This window comes from Perna viridis, chromosome 12, assembly GCF_037379345.1.
Source record: "Perna viridis isolate PV_CMFRI_1.1 ecotype Kerala chromosome 12, ASM3737934v1, whole genome shotgun sequence".
Taxonomy (NCBI): domain Eukaryota; kingdom Metazoa; phylum Mollusca; class Bivalvia; order Mytilida; family Mytilidae; genus Perna; species Perna viridis.
In genome coordinates this window covers 16,526,676-16,546,170 of record NC_142456.1, presented here as the reverse complement: position 1 = coordinate 16,546,170, position 19,495 = coordinate 16,526,676, and the positions used below count along the sequence as shown (strand labels likewise).

The 19,495-nt window shown below is 32.8% G+C and overlaps 1 protein-coding gene and 1 long non-coding RNA gene across 5 annotated transcripts in view; one reads left to right on the top strand and one right to left on the bottom strand.

The window, feature by feature from the left end:
* LOC148601466 (uncharacterized) overlaps positions 1-19,495 on the top strand; it is a 56,611-nt gene that overhangs the window by 29,358 nt on the left and 7,758 nt on the right. The window contains exons 4-6 of one of the 3 annotated variants that reach the window (XR_015917339.1): positions 1,341-1,501; positions 7,238-10,859; positions 11,852-15,462. This is a non-coding gene — a long non-coding RNA (uncharacterized LOC148601466). Of the gene's footprint in view, positions 1-1,340; positions 1,502-7,237; positions 10,860-11,851; positions 15,463-19,495 lie in introns of those variants that run through there. The other 2 variants (XR_015917342.1, XR_015917340.1) reach the window with 2 other exon arrangements.
* The window catches only part of LOC148601464 (ubiquitin carboxyl-terminal hydrolase 5-like), a 44,273-nt gene continuing 27,300 nt past the window's right edge, over positions 2,523-19,495 (bottom strand). For both annotated transcript variants that reach the window (XM_088556545.1, XM_088556546.1), the window contains exons 18-21: positions 18,048-18,191; positions 16,163-16,299; positions 15,456-15,573; positions 2,523-3,895 (exon numbers count right to left, since the gene is read on the bottom strand). In XM_088556545.1, the coding sequence (XP_088412671.1) occupies positions 3,723-3,895; positions 15,456-15,573; positions 16,163-16,299; positions 18,048-18,191 (572 nt within the window). In that variant the 3' untranslated portion in view covers positions 2,523-3,722. The remainder of the gene's footprint in view (positions 3,896-15,455; positions 15,574-16,162; positions 16,300-18,047; positions 18,192-19,495) is intronic.

The following is a 19,495-nucleotide window of genomic DNA, read 5'->3' as shown; positions in this document are numbered from 1 at the left end:
AGAGAAGTGTTTGTAAGTCTTAAACTGTTGAAAGCATTAAAAACGAAGACGGATCTGTATTTACTTTGCTATACTTTCTGATGCATTGTGGTCAGGTTTTTCAGTTTAGTGTGGTTTAATTTTATTACCATTTTTACGCATGTTTATTCTATAAACAATTATTTCCATGCTTTTGAATATGAGTTGCGGACCCAAAGGGTCACATAACGAGATAATCATATACTGTTTTTACATTTTGTCCTGGCTGGTATATATGTAATGAAAGGCAATAACACTCTCACCGAGCTGATAAACTAGTTAATAGTCAAAAGGAATAATCAACTAGACATTGCCTCTAACGGGACTAATACCCAGAAAGCCTGTTGGACCCTGTAGATTTGGGGACCACTGTGGACATACAATTCATATTGGACACAATTTTCATGGTTCATTGAAAGATTACGCACTTTTGACAATTTACTGTCATTTCTAAAACAGCTTCAAGTTCTATTTATTTGTTGACACCATAATAGATTATGACTAATTTCTTACAATATGCACATCGCCATATGGTAATCTAACACTCCATTTAGTTTCATAACAACCCTGCAAGTCGTTAAGGAGAAGTTGTGGACAACGCATCCGACCAAGTTTTGCTGAAAAATACCCAAGTTCAACAGCCATTATTTCTATATTTTTTTGTCCAAACATAATTTCCTGACAGAATGCACATATCCATGTGGTTATATTTATTTACACCCCACAAAGTTTAATAACAATGTTCCAAGCTGCTTAGAAAATAATTCGAACAGACGGACAGACCGACAGGGTGAAACATATATACCCCCAAACTTCGTTTGCGGAGGTATAAAAAGTAAATGGTAATTTTAAAGGAAAAATGGGAAGTTAGAAACCACCGCAATGGTCTGGCTTGGTGCAGGCACTGATTGGCTAAACCTGGTTTTATAGCGCAAAATCCCCCGCTTCTATTACGGTTAATTATTCCAATATATTTCAATATTGGACAGAGTAAAATTGCCACTGTGAAAGCTGGTAAAATCAGTTGTCAAAACAGTACAGAAATTATGAAAAATAAATAAGTGAAAACAAAACAAAATACAGTCAATTTTTAAGTTCAACAAAGAAAACACCAGCTTCGGAATAAATCTTGAACTTGGTGAAGACGTACCAGGTTCAAGATAAAAAAAAAAGAAATAAGAGTCAAATAAAAAATAAAGAAAATAATTTTTTTGACACTACGAAAATCAATCAGATATAACATGTTAGTAATAAACAGAAGATTTCTCAATAATTATTTTTATTGCATGTATCTGGACAACAGAAATAATAAAACTTTTTAGGCAGCGTACGTAAGAGAGGTCTTTTTTATAACCTTGGCCGAAAAACCTGTCTCTCAGGCAATGATGACGCAAAAAGGCTACTACTTTAACCTGACACCTAACCAAATGAGAAATATTTACACCATATGCATGGAAAGCTGGTTTATTACTGCACGAGAAAGGTAAATTAATAATTTTAAAATCAAAATTATATTGTTTGATATATACTTTTGTATTGAAATACTACTGTCGACGAATTCGATATGAAGGTCTAAAAATTACACAGAGGAAGTTATGTCAGAAGTCTCTTTAATTTCTAGTTCTAGTAAATCAATAAACGGAAGCTATTCTCCAAATTTAGGATTATTAATCGAAACATGTGAATTAAAATGATCTAGCTTCTTTAACCTTCCTGTATTTTACCAGATGTTAATGAAACTCAAATTCATACAAATAAACTGGTCGGCTACAGCTAGGAACGGGGCAAAATTAGTGCCCATTGGAATGCCGATAATTTGTTTAAAAACGTTTTCCTAAAAAGAAAAAAGGCAAATATGTTGTCAAGGAAAATCTCTAGCTAATGATCATCTGTTGCTCAGTATGACAGCTTCTGTAAGAGGCTACTGCTTTAAATTAAATAATGCATGACATTCATTTCAATACTGATTATTTGTAGGATTTTCAACCCTACTTAAAGTTTCTTGACTTTATATGTGGCAGTGCTTTGAAATATGTGCAATATTTATCTTTAACTTTCCACTAGTGGAGCACAACTGTAAAAAAGTTTACCAAGGTGAAAGGGCATCTTTTTTTTCCTTTTAAGAAACTATCCCAAAAAGGGGGGATTCAATTACCAGCACCCCCCTGGACCCACCACTATCCAATAGAGTGGAGGTTACAAAGTTCTTTCTTTGATCAAACCTACAAAGTTTGACAGTTTTTTTTTTTTAAAAGTCTTAAGTTGGGGTTTTCCCCAAATTCTTCAATACCAAAGGCTATAATTGGCAAGAAAGATATTTGAAAACATTCCATAACAACTGTTTCTCAATGCCTGCATTTGATTCATTTTCAAACATATATACCTGGAGTTATTACAAATTTTATACAATTGATGGCATCCAATTGTTCTACAATATATTAGGATTTGGTTTTTCTGTAGATCAGTGCAGACATAATAATTAAAATTAAAATGAACACTGAAGATAAATGTGCAAAATTTTATTTTTTGCTTTTACTGTATCACGTATTGATTCTCATAAAGTAAAAAAAAACAACAAATCACAAGATCTTAATTTATAGCACTTGAAACAGAAACTATATGTAAGTGAGGCCAAACAAATTCAAAATCTTGGGTCCTTAGACTATTTTTATATTTAGAAAAAAAAATATGAAGCAAGGATTTTTTTATTGGCATAAAAGATAATAGAGTGCACCACAGCAGGGAAGGGATACAATTTACAAACTCATACACATAAGAAATAACCATGCTTTTTTTGTATTACCTTATTGAGATGGGTAATTATTAACCTTTAAACTAATGTGGAAGACCGAGAACCAAAAAATTACTCAAATTGGCCTTAAATGTATATACCTGTCTCCACCAATTAATAGAGCAAAAACTTCCTCAAACCAAATAATGTCGACAAGTCGTTTACTCTCCAGTGAACCATGACCCTAACCTTGTATAACTTCTTTAATCCCTAAATGGTAGAAATCTAGACAGGTTTTACTTTACATAAACTAGTTGAAAATCTTTAAAATTAAAGTAATTTTATAAGATATTATTTTCTGCACCTGAAAATTTTTTTTATTGACTATGAGTTTCAGTCTTACAAAGAGCTTACTGATCGGCTTAATGGGAAGACATTGGTATCCTGTAACATTTTTTATTACCTTGAAATGATAGGAAATAAACAGATAGGATGTGAACATAACAAATGCAACAGTGCATAACCTAAATCCAAAATACTTTCAGAGGTGACTGCTCGCCTACTTCACTCAAAGCTGAAACACTCAATATATATCAATTATCTGCTTCATAGAGTTTGCATATTTGAAGAAGGCCTACATAAACATTATTTCATAATTTAATGAGATCTTATCTTAAATGTGTCAACATTTCTGGTACTGTTTCATACCACGCTGTATAATAAGAACAAAAATTGTACAAAAAAAGAGCAAATTTTCTGGTGTTGATCATACAAGCTTTTAAGAATATAAAGAATAACGTTTCAGCCTAAACTTTTCTCCAGGCTGAAACTTTTCTCAGATAGCGCAAGGACAATGATAAGAAACACCTGCATCCATAGATCTGCAATTCAATGCCCCACTGCAGCTCTGATTGCACTGATGTTTATTCAAGGTCAGATTAAGACTCGTCCATCCACTTCATAAATTATGCATTTAAACACGTTGATATAGGTATAAATAAGCAAGGTCTTTAGGAGGATTTTCTGATAAAGCAACTTTCTCATCATTAAAAATCACCCATCGTCCATCTTTTAGTATATGGCAGACATAATGTCCAACGAGTGATGAGGTTCCCATGTGACTAATGAAGGCAACTAATCTGTATTCTGTAAATAAAAACAATAAAATCAATACACAGATTGCAGTTTAATGTCCTATGGCAGATAATTCATGCATTTCAGGAAAAGAACAATTGACATATCAAACAGACCCTGCTTCGAACTAGTACAACGTGGTGAACTGGATTTTAAATGCACTAGCAATAGTCTACAGGAAACATTCCACTTAGTCAATTTCTTCTGTCAGACCAAGAATGTTATAAAGGGCACATAGCCCCCTCTAATCCTTATCATTGATCTCAAACCAGATTCAACAGGGATTATTAAAAACCTTACTGAGCATTTTCACATTACCCCATGTGCCCACATATGCACTGTTTAAGAAAGTCAAGTCCCCATTCCAGAAAAGAACACCCACTTAACAGATTGGAAAAGCAAAGTGACTGAGGAAAGATTAATAATCTATTAATGTCTATCAATCTGAAGTGAGGACATTCTTACAAACATTCTGTAGTTGGCTTTGGAAAAAAATGATCAAATAGTAATCTAGAAATAATGTGATATTGCCTGATTGGTGATGGTTTAATGTCTGACTGCAGATATTTACTACATATCAGGACAAGAACAAAAGACTAAACAGACCCTACTCGGTACTAGTCAAACAAGTTGAGCCTGATCTTCATTGTTTTAGTTCACGGAATCAATAGTCCCCAGGCAGGCATGTTCTCCCACTCTGACATTCTGACTCTGAGCCAACCAGTCGTCACTTTTTCGCCTGACATACTGACTCTGAGCCAAACTGTCGTCACTCTTTCCCTTTACATACTGACTGAGCCAACCTGTCGCGGTGAAGCAATGGCTACAAATTTTAGTCTTTGGTGTGACTATCCTCCCACACTAGAGGCGAGCATGCTACCCTGAGACTAATGATGACATACTTAGAATTCATCTATTGTATAATACACTTTGTACATGTAATTTTAACAAGTTTACCCCTTGGTAGATTTCTGTGAAAATCAATCCCACTGAAGGAGTAGGTAAAAATCCATATATCCTTTCAACTCACTGCATGGGGTATAAATAATTAGGCTAATTTGCAAAATAATTCAACTACCAGTCCTTAAAATGCAGATGCAAATGATGGAGGTGATTCAAATAGAATAGAAAAGCCTATCAATCAATGATTGATTTATTGACTGATTAATTGTTGGGGTTTAACGTCTGAGCAGCAATATTTCAGCAATATTCAGATGATGAACATGAAATGGATGATAAAATGAACATGAAATGATGATAAAATGAAAAAAGGGATGGGACACAAGGACAATAGGGCCGACAAACTTTGATTGCCACTAGAAAAAGGGAGGGATGGGTAAGGTCGGGCAATTAAGCCTCCTGTGGCGGAGCGCAAAGGTTCCTACTCCTATCGAATACCACAGCAGGGTTCTTTACTATGCGAGGAATGTGACATCTTTCTCAACACGGTGCACCACTATGGTTTGCAGTCAGGTTTTCCGTATTACAGCCTGATAACCCAAGCATGTAACACGCCAGGGGTACCCCATTCCACCACCTGGGCCACATCCCAGTTGCTCTGTGGGCAGAGTGCCTAGCCCCCGGCTAGGTTTCTGAGCACTATTAGGTGCCTTTTTACGACAAGCTTAGCACTGCTGCAGGCCTATTCTTTTAACAACCGGACCTGCACAGGGCCAATCAGTCAATGCTTTTTCGGTCTATTTATGCTGTTTTCTACATAACAATGGTCCTCTCTGTACTAAAATCTTTAATTGCCACTGAAATCAACTAAATCACACTATGTCAAGAAAAATGACTCATGAAAAGTATTAATTTCATACACAATCTATATAAGTTTTATCTCAACATAGAAACAACGGAACAACAACTAAGACTGGTAATGTGGTCTGTTACTGTTTCTAAATTCTATTGGATTTTGACGTGCATAAATCACCTCCTGTCTGATTTTTATAAAGACAGCTACTTAGCTGTACAGTAAAAACTCTTTAGCCCAGTATGACACATTGTTGTACCAAATAATCAAAGTTAGTGAAGAGAACTGTGGAAAAACCCAAAATTGTACATGTCATAGGTCAAATAAGACAGGAAATTCACATTTACTTCCAAAGATCATAAAATGGGTTCATTACATTTGAATCAGAGTTAGAAATAGTAACCTGCCTGCCAGCCTGAGACTGGCTATTTTTTTGGCAGGGCTGGCTAATTTTAGCAAAAATTTATACAGCAATATAGTAAATATATTAAAAAATTGTATTCAGGACTGGCTGGAATTTTCGTGAGTTTCCTACTCTGCTTGAATACTCTCCTTTTTTTTAAATTAATATACCATTACAGTAGAAGAATATTAATTTTCTTCAATTTTTCACATGAAGATCTATTAGCTTCAACAGATCAGCTCTCACTGGAGGTGAATGGAACCACATATATTTTATTATTTGGCCTTATCGAATGCATTTAAAGTCTCAACTAATAAAAAAAGAAAACATGGACTTACTACTTCATGTGTGGTTCTTAGATGAACCTGTATTTTGGTACATGCACTTACACCAGTAAAACTACTTTATGCAAAGTATAATAACTAACATTAACACACTTAGATGAAAAGATTCAATTTGAAGGATCAGTTGTAAAAGTATGAAATTTAAATTCAATTTTTTTTTATCCTATTTTATTTTCACCACATCAAATTTTCACCTACTTTTTCACACAGTGTGCAAATATAGATATGTTTACCCTAGAGAAGATATACTTTTCATGAACCACACTTTTTCAGCACTTTTTCTCTGTCCTGAACCTACTTTCAATTTTAGTTCTTTCCAATATTGATTTTGTGCTATTTAGGTCTACTGGCTGTAATCCAATTAAGTATTGGATATAAACTCTTCCACGCTTAAAAAAATATCATTGACTTCTTAAACAGACAAAAACTGATCAGGCCAATATATAACACACAATACACTACCAGGAATTTAACTACAGATTTTATGTACTTTTAATGCCGATATAAAATCAGTATTTTCTTTCGAATAACATTTCAGTAAGGAATTTCTTTCGGTAATTTCAGTACTTACCTTTTTTGTCATTTTACAGTACTTTGATTTTTTGTCATTTTACAGTACTGTAAATTTTAGTCAATTTTCAGTACTGAAAATTTCAGTAAACTTTCGGTACTGTAAATTTCAGTCATTTTTCAGTACTCTGGTTTTCTGTCGTTTTTCAGTACAAATAATTGATTTACGATGCTTTATCGAAAAAAAAAAATATTAGACTCGTGTTGTCGGAATATTCAACTTCGTTCATTTTAATGTTTATATAAACAAAACAAATGTGCAAAATGACGTAATTTGTTTACAGATCTTTCGAGTGTTTTACAGAGAAGAAGAAAATGGTGAAAATTTAAGCGCATAAGTGATACCGACGAAAAACGGAAACTGGCGTTCAAATTTCTGTTGGAAACGTCGCCGGTTAAATTTTACTGAATCATACTGCCACACAGACATCACCAGAAGAGGAAACTGTTCTTTTAACAAGTTTGTAGAAGAACTTGCACTTGGTATTGGCGCAATATTCGATGTAGATACAAATGAAACGTACACTATCTGCATTCACCAGCTTGGGAACAAGTTTCAAGTTCCCCCCCTCCCCACAACCACCACACTCATAAGGTGCTTTTTACCCATTTCAAAATTTAAAAAAATGGAATATTGTTAACCGTTGGAATATTTCTGTAATTTTTAGTAATTTTTTTTCAGGATTGTATCTTGGTATTCTGGCCATTCTGCCTTTCTGGGGGGAAATTATCGAAAAATTTTGCCATTTAAGTTAAGAGTCAAAATTAGGGAGGTAAAATCAAAATTTTGGGAATATTGCATGATTTGATATGATGTTCTTTGGGAAAAGGTCCTTTTACAGGATCATGCTGAATGCTAGAAAAATCCATGTTTTTTGCAGTTTGCAAAGGAAGCATATGTTTTTTTTCAGTATGTACTACTACTAATTATACTGTACATGTAGGTCCAAAATGCAATATTTTAAGTCAACACAATCATGACATTCATCAAGTCATTTTTTAATCTGTCCATGCAAAATGAAAAATTAACCTTCCAAGATGGCAAACTTGCAATGAATTTGAACTACAAAGTACAATACATGTACATTGTGTATTTCAAGATCTCTAACTTTTTAGATACTAAATTAAATACATGGATGTAAAAGTGAGGAAAAGATATTGCTATCGCAAAATCAATAAATTACTAGTATTTCCACTTTTATCTTAACTATGTTTTTTTTTATTTTAAAAACCCACCATTTGTGGGTACATGTAGTTTAAAAAAAGGGGGAACCCTATTTTAGAACTTGTTCTCAACCTGTTCACATACAATGTATTCCAGAAAAATTATTCATGCTGCAGCCAGGGCCTAGTCCTAATATCTATATAGTGACTAAATCGGCTTGGGTAATTAACAAGTGTGTAATCTTATCAAGATATTCCATAATTAATTGAGGGGGTACTCAATAGGGACAGAGAGGTGTGAATGTGATAGGGGAATGGCACACCGCCTCCTCCATTTTCCCAGAGTAAGGACACTGTAATCCATTTAAAGTAATTGTTTTAAGCCTCACTTTTATATTTCAATATACATAACATGTACATTGTTGTCTACTTTTACCACAAACCATGTACATGTAATGTCAGTTAAAAATAAAAAATATGAAGGTTTAAAGCTAAGTGTTGTATATTTTATTCAGGGTGAATTGTATATTTTTTTCACGGTATAAGATTTTTCTGTAAAATAGTAGGACCCAACAAATTTTTATAGACATTGGGTTTTTGCATCTGAAAATTATTTTTTTAATATTACTTTTTCTACATTTTCATAGCAGGCTTACGCCATAATGGTTTATAGTTCTTAAAGAGTCATGTATTGTGCTGTTAGGTTTAAAGTATTAATATAATGTGTCTATGGAACAGTCAGGGTCGAAATTGCCTTTCTATATTTATATGAGTTACATGTCTTTGATGTTGCCTTCCCCTATCTCTGACTGAAATGATAAATTTGCTTATATTCACTACAAATTTATTTGCAATTTTGTGGACACTCAAACCTAAGCTGAATGTCAAGATTATGTTCCTTTAAGGTAGAGACAAAAACTTTTAACAGAAGTGTCCTTTATTACTCTTGACTCAATCATTTAACCCTTACTATGACAAAGAGCCTATATACATGTATAGGCTTTTCGTAATCCCATATTTGAGCCTTGGCAACTGTTGTCTACACTTTGGTCAGTCAATTTGTATTCATAGAATAGTTTAGGCATTTGTCTTATCAATTCAGACCACTTTTCATCTTTAAAAGGTAACCAAATTATTTTTTATCAAAACTTGTCTCTTTTTGGAAAAAGAGGCAAAAAACCACTAATTCCACTTCCCATAGGCTTCTATGCTAATTTCACAATATTCAATGGCTTCTCTGGACTTTACCTTAACTTTAACCTGCAGAGGACTATATATCAGCATGATTCTACATATGTCAGCTCACAATCCTCAGAATGGCATGTGGGGTTAGCAGACTTGCAGTGCAGTACTGGTCACCGGAAGTGAAGGGTCTATAAATAGCATGGGAAATCCCAGTGTTTTCACAAGATAGCGGTATATTTAAAAATCATTATGGAGATTAGGCTTCACATCACAAGAAGCAAAATGCACCTATAAAATGTACAGAAATGTTTTTCCTTTCAGAAACTGTTTAAATTTTTTAAATAAGATGAGAACTTTTTTCACAGCACTATGAGGAACAGGGGTAATTTCTGCGTAAGACTATTTTTGCGTACGTTCCGAATGCTCATTGGTTGAATTGGTGGTCTGTAACCAAGATATTTGACTTAATACTGTTATAAGGTAGATGTACCTATATTAAAATTGAAACAAAAATTCACAGAAAAGCAGGAGGACAGAGATATTTTGTCCTTAAGTTGGAAATTGAACACAATTGTAGAAATGCAACAGCAATTATAGATATCTTGAAGTTTTTATTAGTAATAGGTATCAGTCTTGTATTGTATTCCGAAGCAGGTGTACATCAAAACATGGAGGCTAAAAAATATAGTGCACTTTCTTTTTGCCATTTCCTGTTTTTGTTTTTTCGCAAATGATTATCATTTATCATCAAAAGTATAGGATAAATATCAAGCTATGACACAAAAAAACTTGTTTTTGAGGAAAAACGGTACTTTCATGAAAAATTATGCGTCAGAAAATGAGTCTTATTTTATGAACTCAAAATAACAATGAAAGTAGAGGTTGTCTATTTTAAGTTTGACATGTTCTGGTGTACCAAAGTTCATGCCTTGTTTTTTTCTAGAATGGACCTATGGGGCAAAGAATACAAGACTGAGACCTATTGTATTTAGTGTCATTTATAGAGTAATCTCCCTTTATTTTGAAGTCTACAGTGAATTCTATTTAATTTTTTATCTCCTACATGTAAGAACATGGGTGCTATGAAAAACAGAATTTTAATTCCTATTTACTACGTCAATACAAACAAAACATCAAGCATAAAAATATGTATGCTAGGCATTTCCGCTATATATCACATTTTGCATGATTCTTAGATGAAGTGCTACTTAATAACAAAAATAAAAATTGGAAGTCTTTTTGGAGTTGTTTCGATATCCCATATTACAGAATCTGCATGACTCTTACAAACAGTGCCACTTGACTAGTGTTGCAGTACTCAATAGATACACTTGTAAGTAACCCCTTTCTCTATTTTTCAACTGAAACTCTTAAAGAATTTTCACAGTATTTCACAACATCATTGAAGAATATAATGTGATTTAATTGTTCAGAACAAGGGAAAGATGATAATGCTTTTTCGATTACCAGGGTGATCCTGTACCAGGATATTTGGCAGATGATCAGGCGGGGATCCAAGGACTGGCGTACTGGGCGAATGCCCCCCCCCCCCCATTGGTAAGAAAAACATTTTTCACCATAAGTTTCACCCCATAATATTTTTTGCCTTGCTTTGCACAGCATTTAATTCCATTAACGCACCCCCCCCCCCCTTACATTCAAACCTGGATCCGCCCCTTATGATGATAGTCCAAAAAGTAAAATGTAAGACTTACTTTTGAAATTAAAGCAATTAAAGGTAGAACGAAGTGCTTGTTACTACACAACATACAAATGTAGCTCCAAATAATATGTAGTAAATATTAACTTGTAAGCAACTAATGGTATTTTGATGAAGGGAGAAGGGGATTAGGGGATCATATCAGTCAAATAAAATTAGACCTAGTGTTTTTTTTACTTTTTCTTTTTGCAATAAATAAAAATTGGAGGGGCTAATTTTAATTAGACGGGGAATCATACTGGCCAAAAAAATACTGAAAATTAATCATGAAGTGTTCATTTGAATTTGTAAATCCGTTACATTGAGAAAACATAGGGATTTCTATAACTTCTTGAATGCAAATGGCAAAAAGATAGCTTGAATTTTACCAAAATTCATATATTTCATTCATTTTTTGGCCATATTGTGGTCAGAATGATGTTCACAAAAACAACTTAATATTTAGTCAATAGATTCATTAGACACAAAGGAAGGCCCCTCGAAGAATCTTGCACCACCCAGTTCAAAAAAAGAAGGGGTGTGATGGACAAAATAAGTTACTGTAAATCTTATTTTTTATGATTCTGTTGTCAGTTTGTTCTTTTTTTAAATCTGTTTTTTTTTTTTTTTTACGATTGCAGAAATTTGCAAGATTCATATAATGTTAAGGAATTGTCATCCCCAAATCAACAGGCTGTGAGGGGCATTAGTCCCATTATTATCAATGTCTAGTTATGTTTTATAAATTATGATATATTTTATATGTATTGCATGGTACATGGTACTATACAATTTTGCTAATAGTGTGGAGCATTTATATTGTTTTAGACTTTTTTTATATGTATTTTAGGTTGGTTGTAAAGCCCACATTGTGAACAAAAAGAGTGAAATACTGGAGAGCAAAATTGAAGAAACTATATTATATTTTATATAATGAATATAAAAGATTTTAGGAAACAATTTTTATACATGTATGGCTATCAATTAGAGATGGGTCATATAATGGTACACGTTCATATATCCATCCGTCTGTCTGTGTTAACATGTAACACGGTAACTTTAAAATCCCTTGAATAGTAAACCTTATTTTTATACTTTATAAAGTTCTTCGTTATCATGGTCTTTTGATCTGTATACTTTAAGAGAAAATTCTAGTTAACGTTTCTAAATTATGAAACTTTTTCTAAAAAAGATGGAGGGTCAAGATTTTACAGTATTTTGGAAAATGCATGTTCAATTTACTTCAAACTTTGCAAAGTTGTTTGCTACCACTGTATAAGGGGAATACATTTTGGTAAAAAAACATATAGAAATATCCAACCAACACATTTGACTCTGTGGAGGAATTATGTTCAAATTATGTAGGATTGTTAGTCACTATATGTAATCAATGACATTGGGCCACCATTTTGATTAAACAAGTTTCACAGGAGTATTTGGACTTTGTTGAATTGTACATGCTACTCTATAGAACACTTCTTGGACAAAACTCCTTGGGATACAGCTGTACAGATCTTGTTATATGGGATTGATGGTCATCATATTTAATATACATGTAGTATTATTGTGTAAGGTTTTCATTTTGATTTGGTTATTGGTCCAATATGGTCATCCGAGGACCAATAACTCAGCCAATATGGAAAACCTCACCTAATTATACCTGTATTAACTAACTAGTCCAATACCTCATATTGGTCTATGGAAATTTGGATTTTTATTAGGCTATTATGATGTATTAAATGGCTAAATCCTGTGTTCGTGCAATTTGTTCTTTATATTGTATAGGCAGTTTTTATCATATAAATTTAGGCAAATATTCGAACATTAGTCAATAATTGATCATTTTCGGCTACCATTTTAATTTGACCAATTTTACAGGAGTTATGGGACTTTGATCAAATTGTGCATGCTACATAATAGGAGCATGGCCGCCGTTACTAAAAATAGAACATGGGGAGGGGGGAGGGGTGGGACAGTAGATTTTTGAATTTATCTCCAAAACCGTTAGGTTTTGCTAAATTCTGACATGGATAAAAGTGTTCAGCATGATAAGATCTACCTCTGGTCAAGTTTTGGTTTTAATCTGTTAAGCCATGTTGGAGTTGTTGCCCTTTTTCAACAATTTTTTGCTATTTTTAATGTTATTTCTTTCAAAAACCTTCTTCTCCGACTACTTGACCAATTGAAACCAAACTTGGTATGAATGTATCTTGGGATATCCTGAGTGCATAGAACGGATGTGGGGATTTTTGATTCGCTGAAATACATAGCCGCCATTACAAAAAATAGAATAGAGGGGTCAGACAGTAGTTTTTCGCATATATCTCAAAACTGTGGGACATCTCCTTGTTAGATTTATTACCCTTGAAAGACAAATTTTAACCAGGTGAGCAATTCAGGCTCCTGTGAGCCTCTTCTTTTGAAGTTCTTTTCTTATTGTATTGTCTTATTGTTATTTTTTTAAGTTATTTTACCATTTTCTTTTTCTTCCAAGAACCTTATGCTATATATCAACATTCAACCTTACTGCATCAAGTTAAAATGTTGTGTCCTGAAATGCCTAAAGTGTTCTGAAATTGACCTCTGCAAATCCTTTTTATGAGTTTGGAAAAAAAATGGTGGTTATATAATAGTATGCTGTTATCATTGTTTATAGACACTTCTTGTCCGGACAATAACTTGAGTATGACTGTATATGTTTATGAAAGTATACTACAAGGTGACATACCTTTAAGGAAGTCTGGGATTGATGTTGAGAGTGTGCCTTGAACTGTTTAGGAAAAATGTGCCAGAAACCAGCATTTTCATGATTTTCGGACAAAAACTTGGGTAAATATGAATGAATTTCTTTGAAATTGTACCATAAGGTGTCATACCATGAAAGGAAGGCTAGGATTGAATTGGGGTTGTGCTCATTGACGAATAAGGTTGCCACTGTGATTCTGGTCAAATAAGTTTCCTGTATCAAATATTGAATCGCAATCAAAATTCAGAACTGTATCTAGCTTGAATGGTGTGTTAATACTTGGACCCATTTTCAGGGTTCGACCTCTGTTGTTGTATCAAGCTACGCTCAGTAGAGCACATTTTTTTGCTACAAGTTCTGACAGGTTTTCAGTTTACTTCCATATGGGGACGATTGTTACGTGTTCAGGGCACAGCTGTTTATATTTTCATGTATTAATTTATAATATTTCCCTTCTTTTATATATTGTAGGAAAAAAACTAAATGTATTGTAAGTTGTTGATGTCTAAATAAATAGTAAATAAACGATTAAACATGATATTGATTATTCATATTTATACATTAAAAATTGATGCTTTTTCGAAATAAAAAAATAAAAAAGTCGTTCATTTAAATTTGTCATTCCTGTACTGAATAAAAAATGGTTATATAAAACAATCAAGAATTGTTGCATAACACATTCTGCTTGTAATTTTATATGTACATGTACCAAGTTTCATTATGATGTGTTCATATTCGAACAATGAAAACTCATAAAACTTACACAATTTAAAATGCATTTAACCAGAAATTACATGTAAAATCAATATAACAATGGAAGGAAACCAGAACAAAATATCTCCAAAACGAATCTTAAAAAGATGTTTAAAGTTTGGTCCACATAAAATTGTAAATTGGTGTAGGACAAAAAACTTTAAAAGAAGTAGACAACAATACACATATTCAATGAAAGCATACTCATGAGAGGTGAAAAAAATCAGTAAATATCATAGTTTCCTTTGAAATGAAAAAGTACTAAGGAACGACAGAAAACCACAATATTGAAAAATGAGTGAAATTTACAGTACTGAAAAATGACTGACATTTTCAGTACTGAAAGTTGACTGAAACTTTCTGTACTGAAAATTGACTGAAATTTTCAGTACTGAAAAATGGCTGAAATTTACAGTACTGAAAAATGAATAAAATTCAAAGTACTGTAAAATGACAAAAAAGGTAAGTACTGAAATTACCGAAAGAAATTCCTTACTGAAATGTTATTCGAAAGAAAAGTACTGATTTTTATATTGGCATTAAAAGTACATGAAATCTGTAGTTAAATTCCTGGTAGTGTATCCACTGCATAATTTCACCTAGAAATCTTGACATTTGATCTGCAACCTTGAAAACTAATAAAGTTCTAAATTTATCTTCCGTATATTTTCGGAAGAAAATTTTATTCTGGAAATCAAATGCCTGTATTTCAATGTTTACTGTGATATTAGGGACTTTGCATGTTAAAAAAATAATTTTCCTTCTGATCCGCATAAGATTCCTGGTCTTCCTATACAGTTTCATCAACATATATTGAGTCGTAGCAGTTGCACTAAAATAAAAAGCATGAACAGAAGAATCATGGGACTGATGGATGTATTGACAGACAGACAGACAAGTAGACATGGTAATGCCTATATAATTGCAAACTTTGTATATCAGGAGTATAACTTACTTCCACTACCATCCCTATATTTAGGTTGTTGCTGTGAAGCCGGTTCTTCTGTTTCCATAGTGTCCAACTGATCAGCATGACTAAATATCCAATCAGCTGCTCTTTCTACATTACCATCCTAAAATAAAACAATAAATTGAATAAATAACAGCATGGTGATCAATTGAAATCTTTCTTAGGCAGGTTTTTTAAAAAATTTTTATGCCAAGCATCTTTTCTAGTATTGACAAAATGTTGCAGGCAACAATGTGAAAGAATGCCTCCACTTAACCGTTATATCAAATATGTTTTAATCAAGGATGCAGACCCAGGGTAAGGGACACAACTCTTACAAATCATTGGAATGTTTGTATTCAGCATTTTACATCAATCTCATAAAGCATCAAAGTAACTTGGACTGATTTCATTCTGTTTCAAATGAAAGCTTGATAGGCTTTGATGAAATTGAATATGATACAAACATATCACTGATTTCAAGAGTTGCGTCCCTTACCCTAGGTCTAACTCCTTCAACAGGAAGTAGATAATGAGGATCCAGGAAAGGGAAGATATGGTACCAGTCATCACACAAAAGCAATATACCAAACGCCTAAGCATTTCCTCTAATGGAACGTGAGAAATCTCACAGAAATGTGTAATGGATGGACAGACTCTAATGAGTAGGGATATTATATTTTTTGAATTCACAGTATACTATTATCACTTACTGTAGCTTTTAAAGCTTTTGTAGCCTGTTCTTTAGTAAATCCCATGGATATGATCATCATTAGTGATTCCTCATTAGGTACAAAGCCTCCTTGCTTACTGGCCTGACCACCTGGGGGCTGGAAGGGAGCTGAAAAATCTGAAGAAGACAGTCAATATAGTGATTTTGTAATGATTTGTTGGTCTTTTATTATAAACTTGTTCAATCAAAATCAGGCAAACCTGGCTTAAGTGACCTTCAAAGGGAGGACAAAATCTTAGTCACATAGGCAGGCATTTTTACAGGTTTATTTTACATACAATAAGTTGTTCACTTTTACTAATAGTGAAACTGAGAAATAAAACAAATACACCAGCATATAACCTTAATACAAAATAGTAAATACTTTCAGAGATCACAAAAAGGTCTTCAATTAGTGTAAACACACATTTTTGAAAGCCCTGAAGGCAAAAGTAATAAAATTAATGGTAACAGAACAATGAAACTTCCTTAAAAGTGACCAAAAAAAGTAAAAGAACAACACTCAAGACAAATTAAAGACCAACATCACCTAACTAAACAAATGAATGTCTGCAGTGGGGTTAAACTAGTTTTAAAAAGCATTAACCATCCCCTTTAATGTAAGGTAAAAAATAAACTGAAATAAACATACCATAAAATTCCCACAATAATACATAAAATTTTCTTTTCAATACACAACATACAGACAAAATGAGATATCTGTTTTAAAGATTAACTATCAGGTTATCTTTTTAAAATGTAGTGTTAACAGATGGAAATTCAGCATCTGTATACAGACAATTACATAAAACAACAGCATTAACTACAACACCCAAATATTCACCAGGAATTGTGTTAATAGCTGATCCATTAAAAGGTACAAGGTACCCAGGGAAGGCACTTCTTCAGCAGGGGAGCCACCCATGAAGATCTATTGATGTTTTGTAGTAAACTTTATATTTTGTCAAGAGAACTTAACACCCATCTATATATAAAGAATTAAAGTGCCTTCCTGATGTCCCTTATATGTTTTACTGTCCTTACAATTGTACTGAAAGCAGGTTTTATACTAATTTTGCGTCCCTTATATGTTTTACTGTCCTTACAATTGTACTGAAAGCAGGTTTTATACTAATTTTGCGACCAAAAACCCAGAAATTATTTTTTCTAACATCTTCTAGTAATATCATGTAAGTGGTATCTTTCATGTGTTGAAATTTACATTTTTGTTGAAAAAAATGGGTGAATTTTACATGATCAGGCCTTCTATTGGCTTTTGACTAAAACCAAGGCTTATGTAGGGCACAAATTCTTAAAAATTGGACATTTGTTTCAACAAGATCTATATTGTAACATAAAAAACATACCTATTTTGACAAGAATTAATGTTTTCTTACCAAGTAACAACATAAGAATACACACTCAGTCTGAAGGATTTTTTCTTGGTGTGTGTGTTTGTGTGTGTGTGAACATGTTAAGGTGATAGAAAACAGAAACTACAATGTTCTAAGCAAGCCCAGTAGACAGAAAAAGATTAATTTGTATTAAATTTATTGGAATCATAGGGCTTTTATACAGAAAATGCCATTTTCAGGCAAAAATATAGGCATTATAGGGAATGTCAAATATATAGGGATTTCATGAAACATATAGGAAATACATGGCTGCTTGAATGCCTGCATAATGTAATTTTCAGGGTCCTTGAGTATACCACACATACACATCATGAAGAAAACCTCTTTTGGTGGTATAAATTTGCATGTTATTATTTTCATGATGACATCTACCATGAGTATAGCAAAATTAAACTTAAGCCATGTCACAACACACTACCAAAAAAATAGTGAAATTAAACCACTGAAAAAAAGTTTATACGGTTATTATACCTGCATCCTCCATGTGTTCCATGACCCAGTTCATTGCAGCCTCTACTCCACTGTTGTTTGTATTGTATACAGCCTTTTTACAGCCCTCTATGTGGAAACCCATATCTGCTAATTGTTGAACTGTAGCATCATCAATTTGTACTGCTGGAAACATACCAAGAAAACTATCGATTTGATATTTGTAATTAAGGAGACTATCTTTTGATTTCAAAGGGTGGGAAGAATTTAAAAAAAAAATATTTTGACTCCAACCTTCTTGAAAATAAATATTATGTTCATAATCATTAACATTGTGAAAATAACATTTGATCTGAAGAAATCTTCCAAACCCTCGCCTCAAATCAAATCGTCTCACCAAAAAGACAACCTTCATATATTCTTAAATTAAAATTAGGAACAATGCCTAAAAATTTCAAAAAGATCGGATATGTTCTACTCAAGTTATCATAAGTAAACTAAAATTAACTACGACAAGACAACGACAGGGTGATATCATTATACAACGAAATTGTTTTAGTGGTGGTATAAAGAGAGATCCAACTTGAAAGTTAAGTAGAATGTTAAATTTTCATTAAAAAAGCTTATTTTTTTGCAATTTGCATTTCAAGTTGTTCTTCCCTTATAACTAAAAAAAAATGATATATTTTTTTTCCAAAACTGCACAGAGAAAGAAAGGTAGGCTAAACAGAGTTGTCTCCCATGTTTATAGTTCAATATGTTTGCTGATACATTTATACTATAATGTAGGAATGGAAGTGTAAAGGTTTCATGTCTATCCACAACTTTGTTCAAAAAATGTACCAGTATATTTTGTCCAGCCAAATCACTTTGTGCAGATTTTTTTTAAAAAATTACTAAACTGAAATTTATTTAAGATTTTTATACCCTTAAAGAATAAAAATGATATTACAACAAATAAAATATTTCAGAATGAATATTTACATAGAAAAAAAATTGGAATGAAAGATTAATATTTGATTTGTGAAATGTGAAACCACAGATAAAAAACATTAATTCTGCCATTTTACTTTTTTTCATAAAACTTTTTTGTGTCCTTGCATACAATGTTTGCAAGTGAGCAACTGAGCCCTCTCATGTGGGGTATCCTAACATAAATGGCAGAGCGGTTTTGGAAGACACATCAAATGTGGCAATATAGATGTTAATCTTGAATCAATGGAGCATAGGCATATCAAATTTCATGGTCCATTATGTCCAGATAATCATTATCTCTATAGTGTAGTGTTATTATGTCAAACAGTGCAGTACTGTTGTGTCCCTCTAATTTGTGTTGTGTTAGGAAAACTGGCTAGAATATAAGGTTTTCATTTAGTATAAACTCACTCAGACTACCATGTTTTCATGGCAGTACACTGTATATTTTGAATACATGTTTGTATTTCGATTTAACCGACTTCAATTGCCATATAATATTGACTTAAAATGAA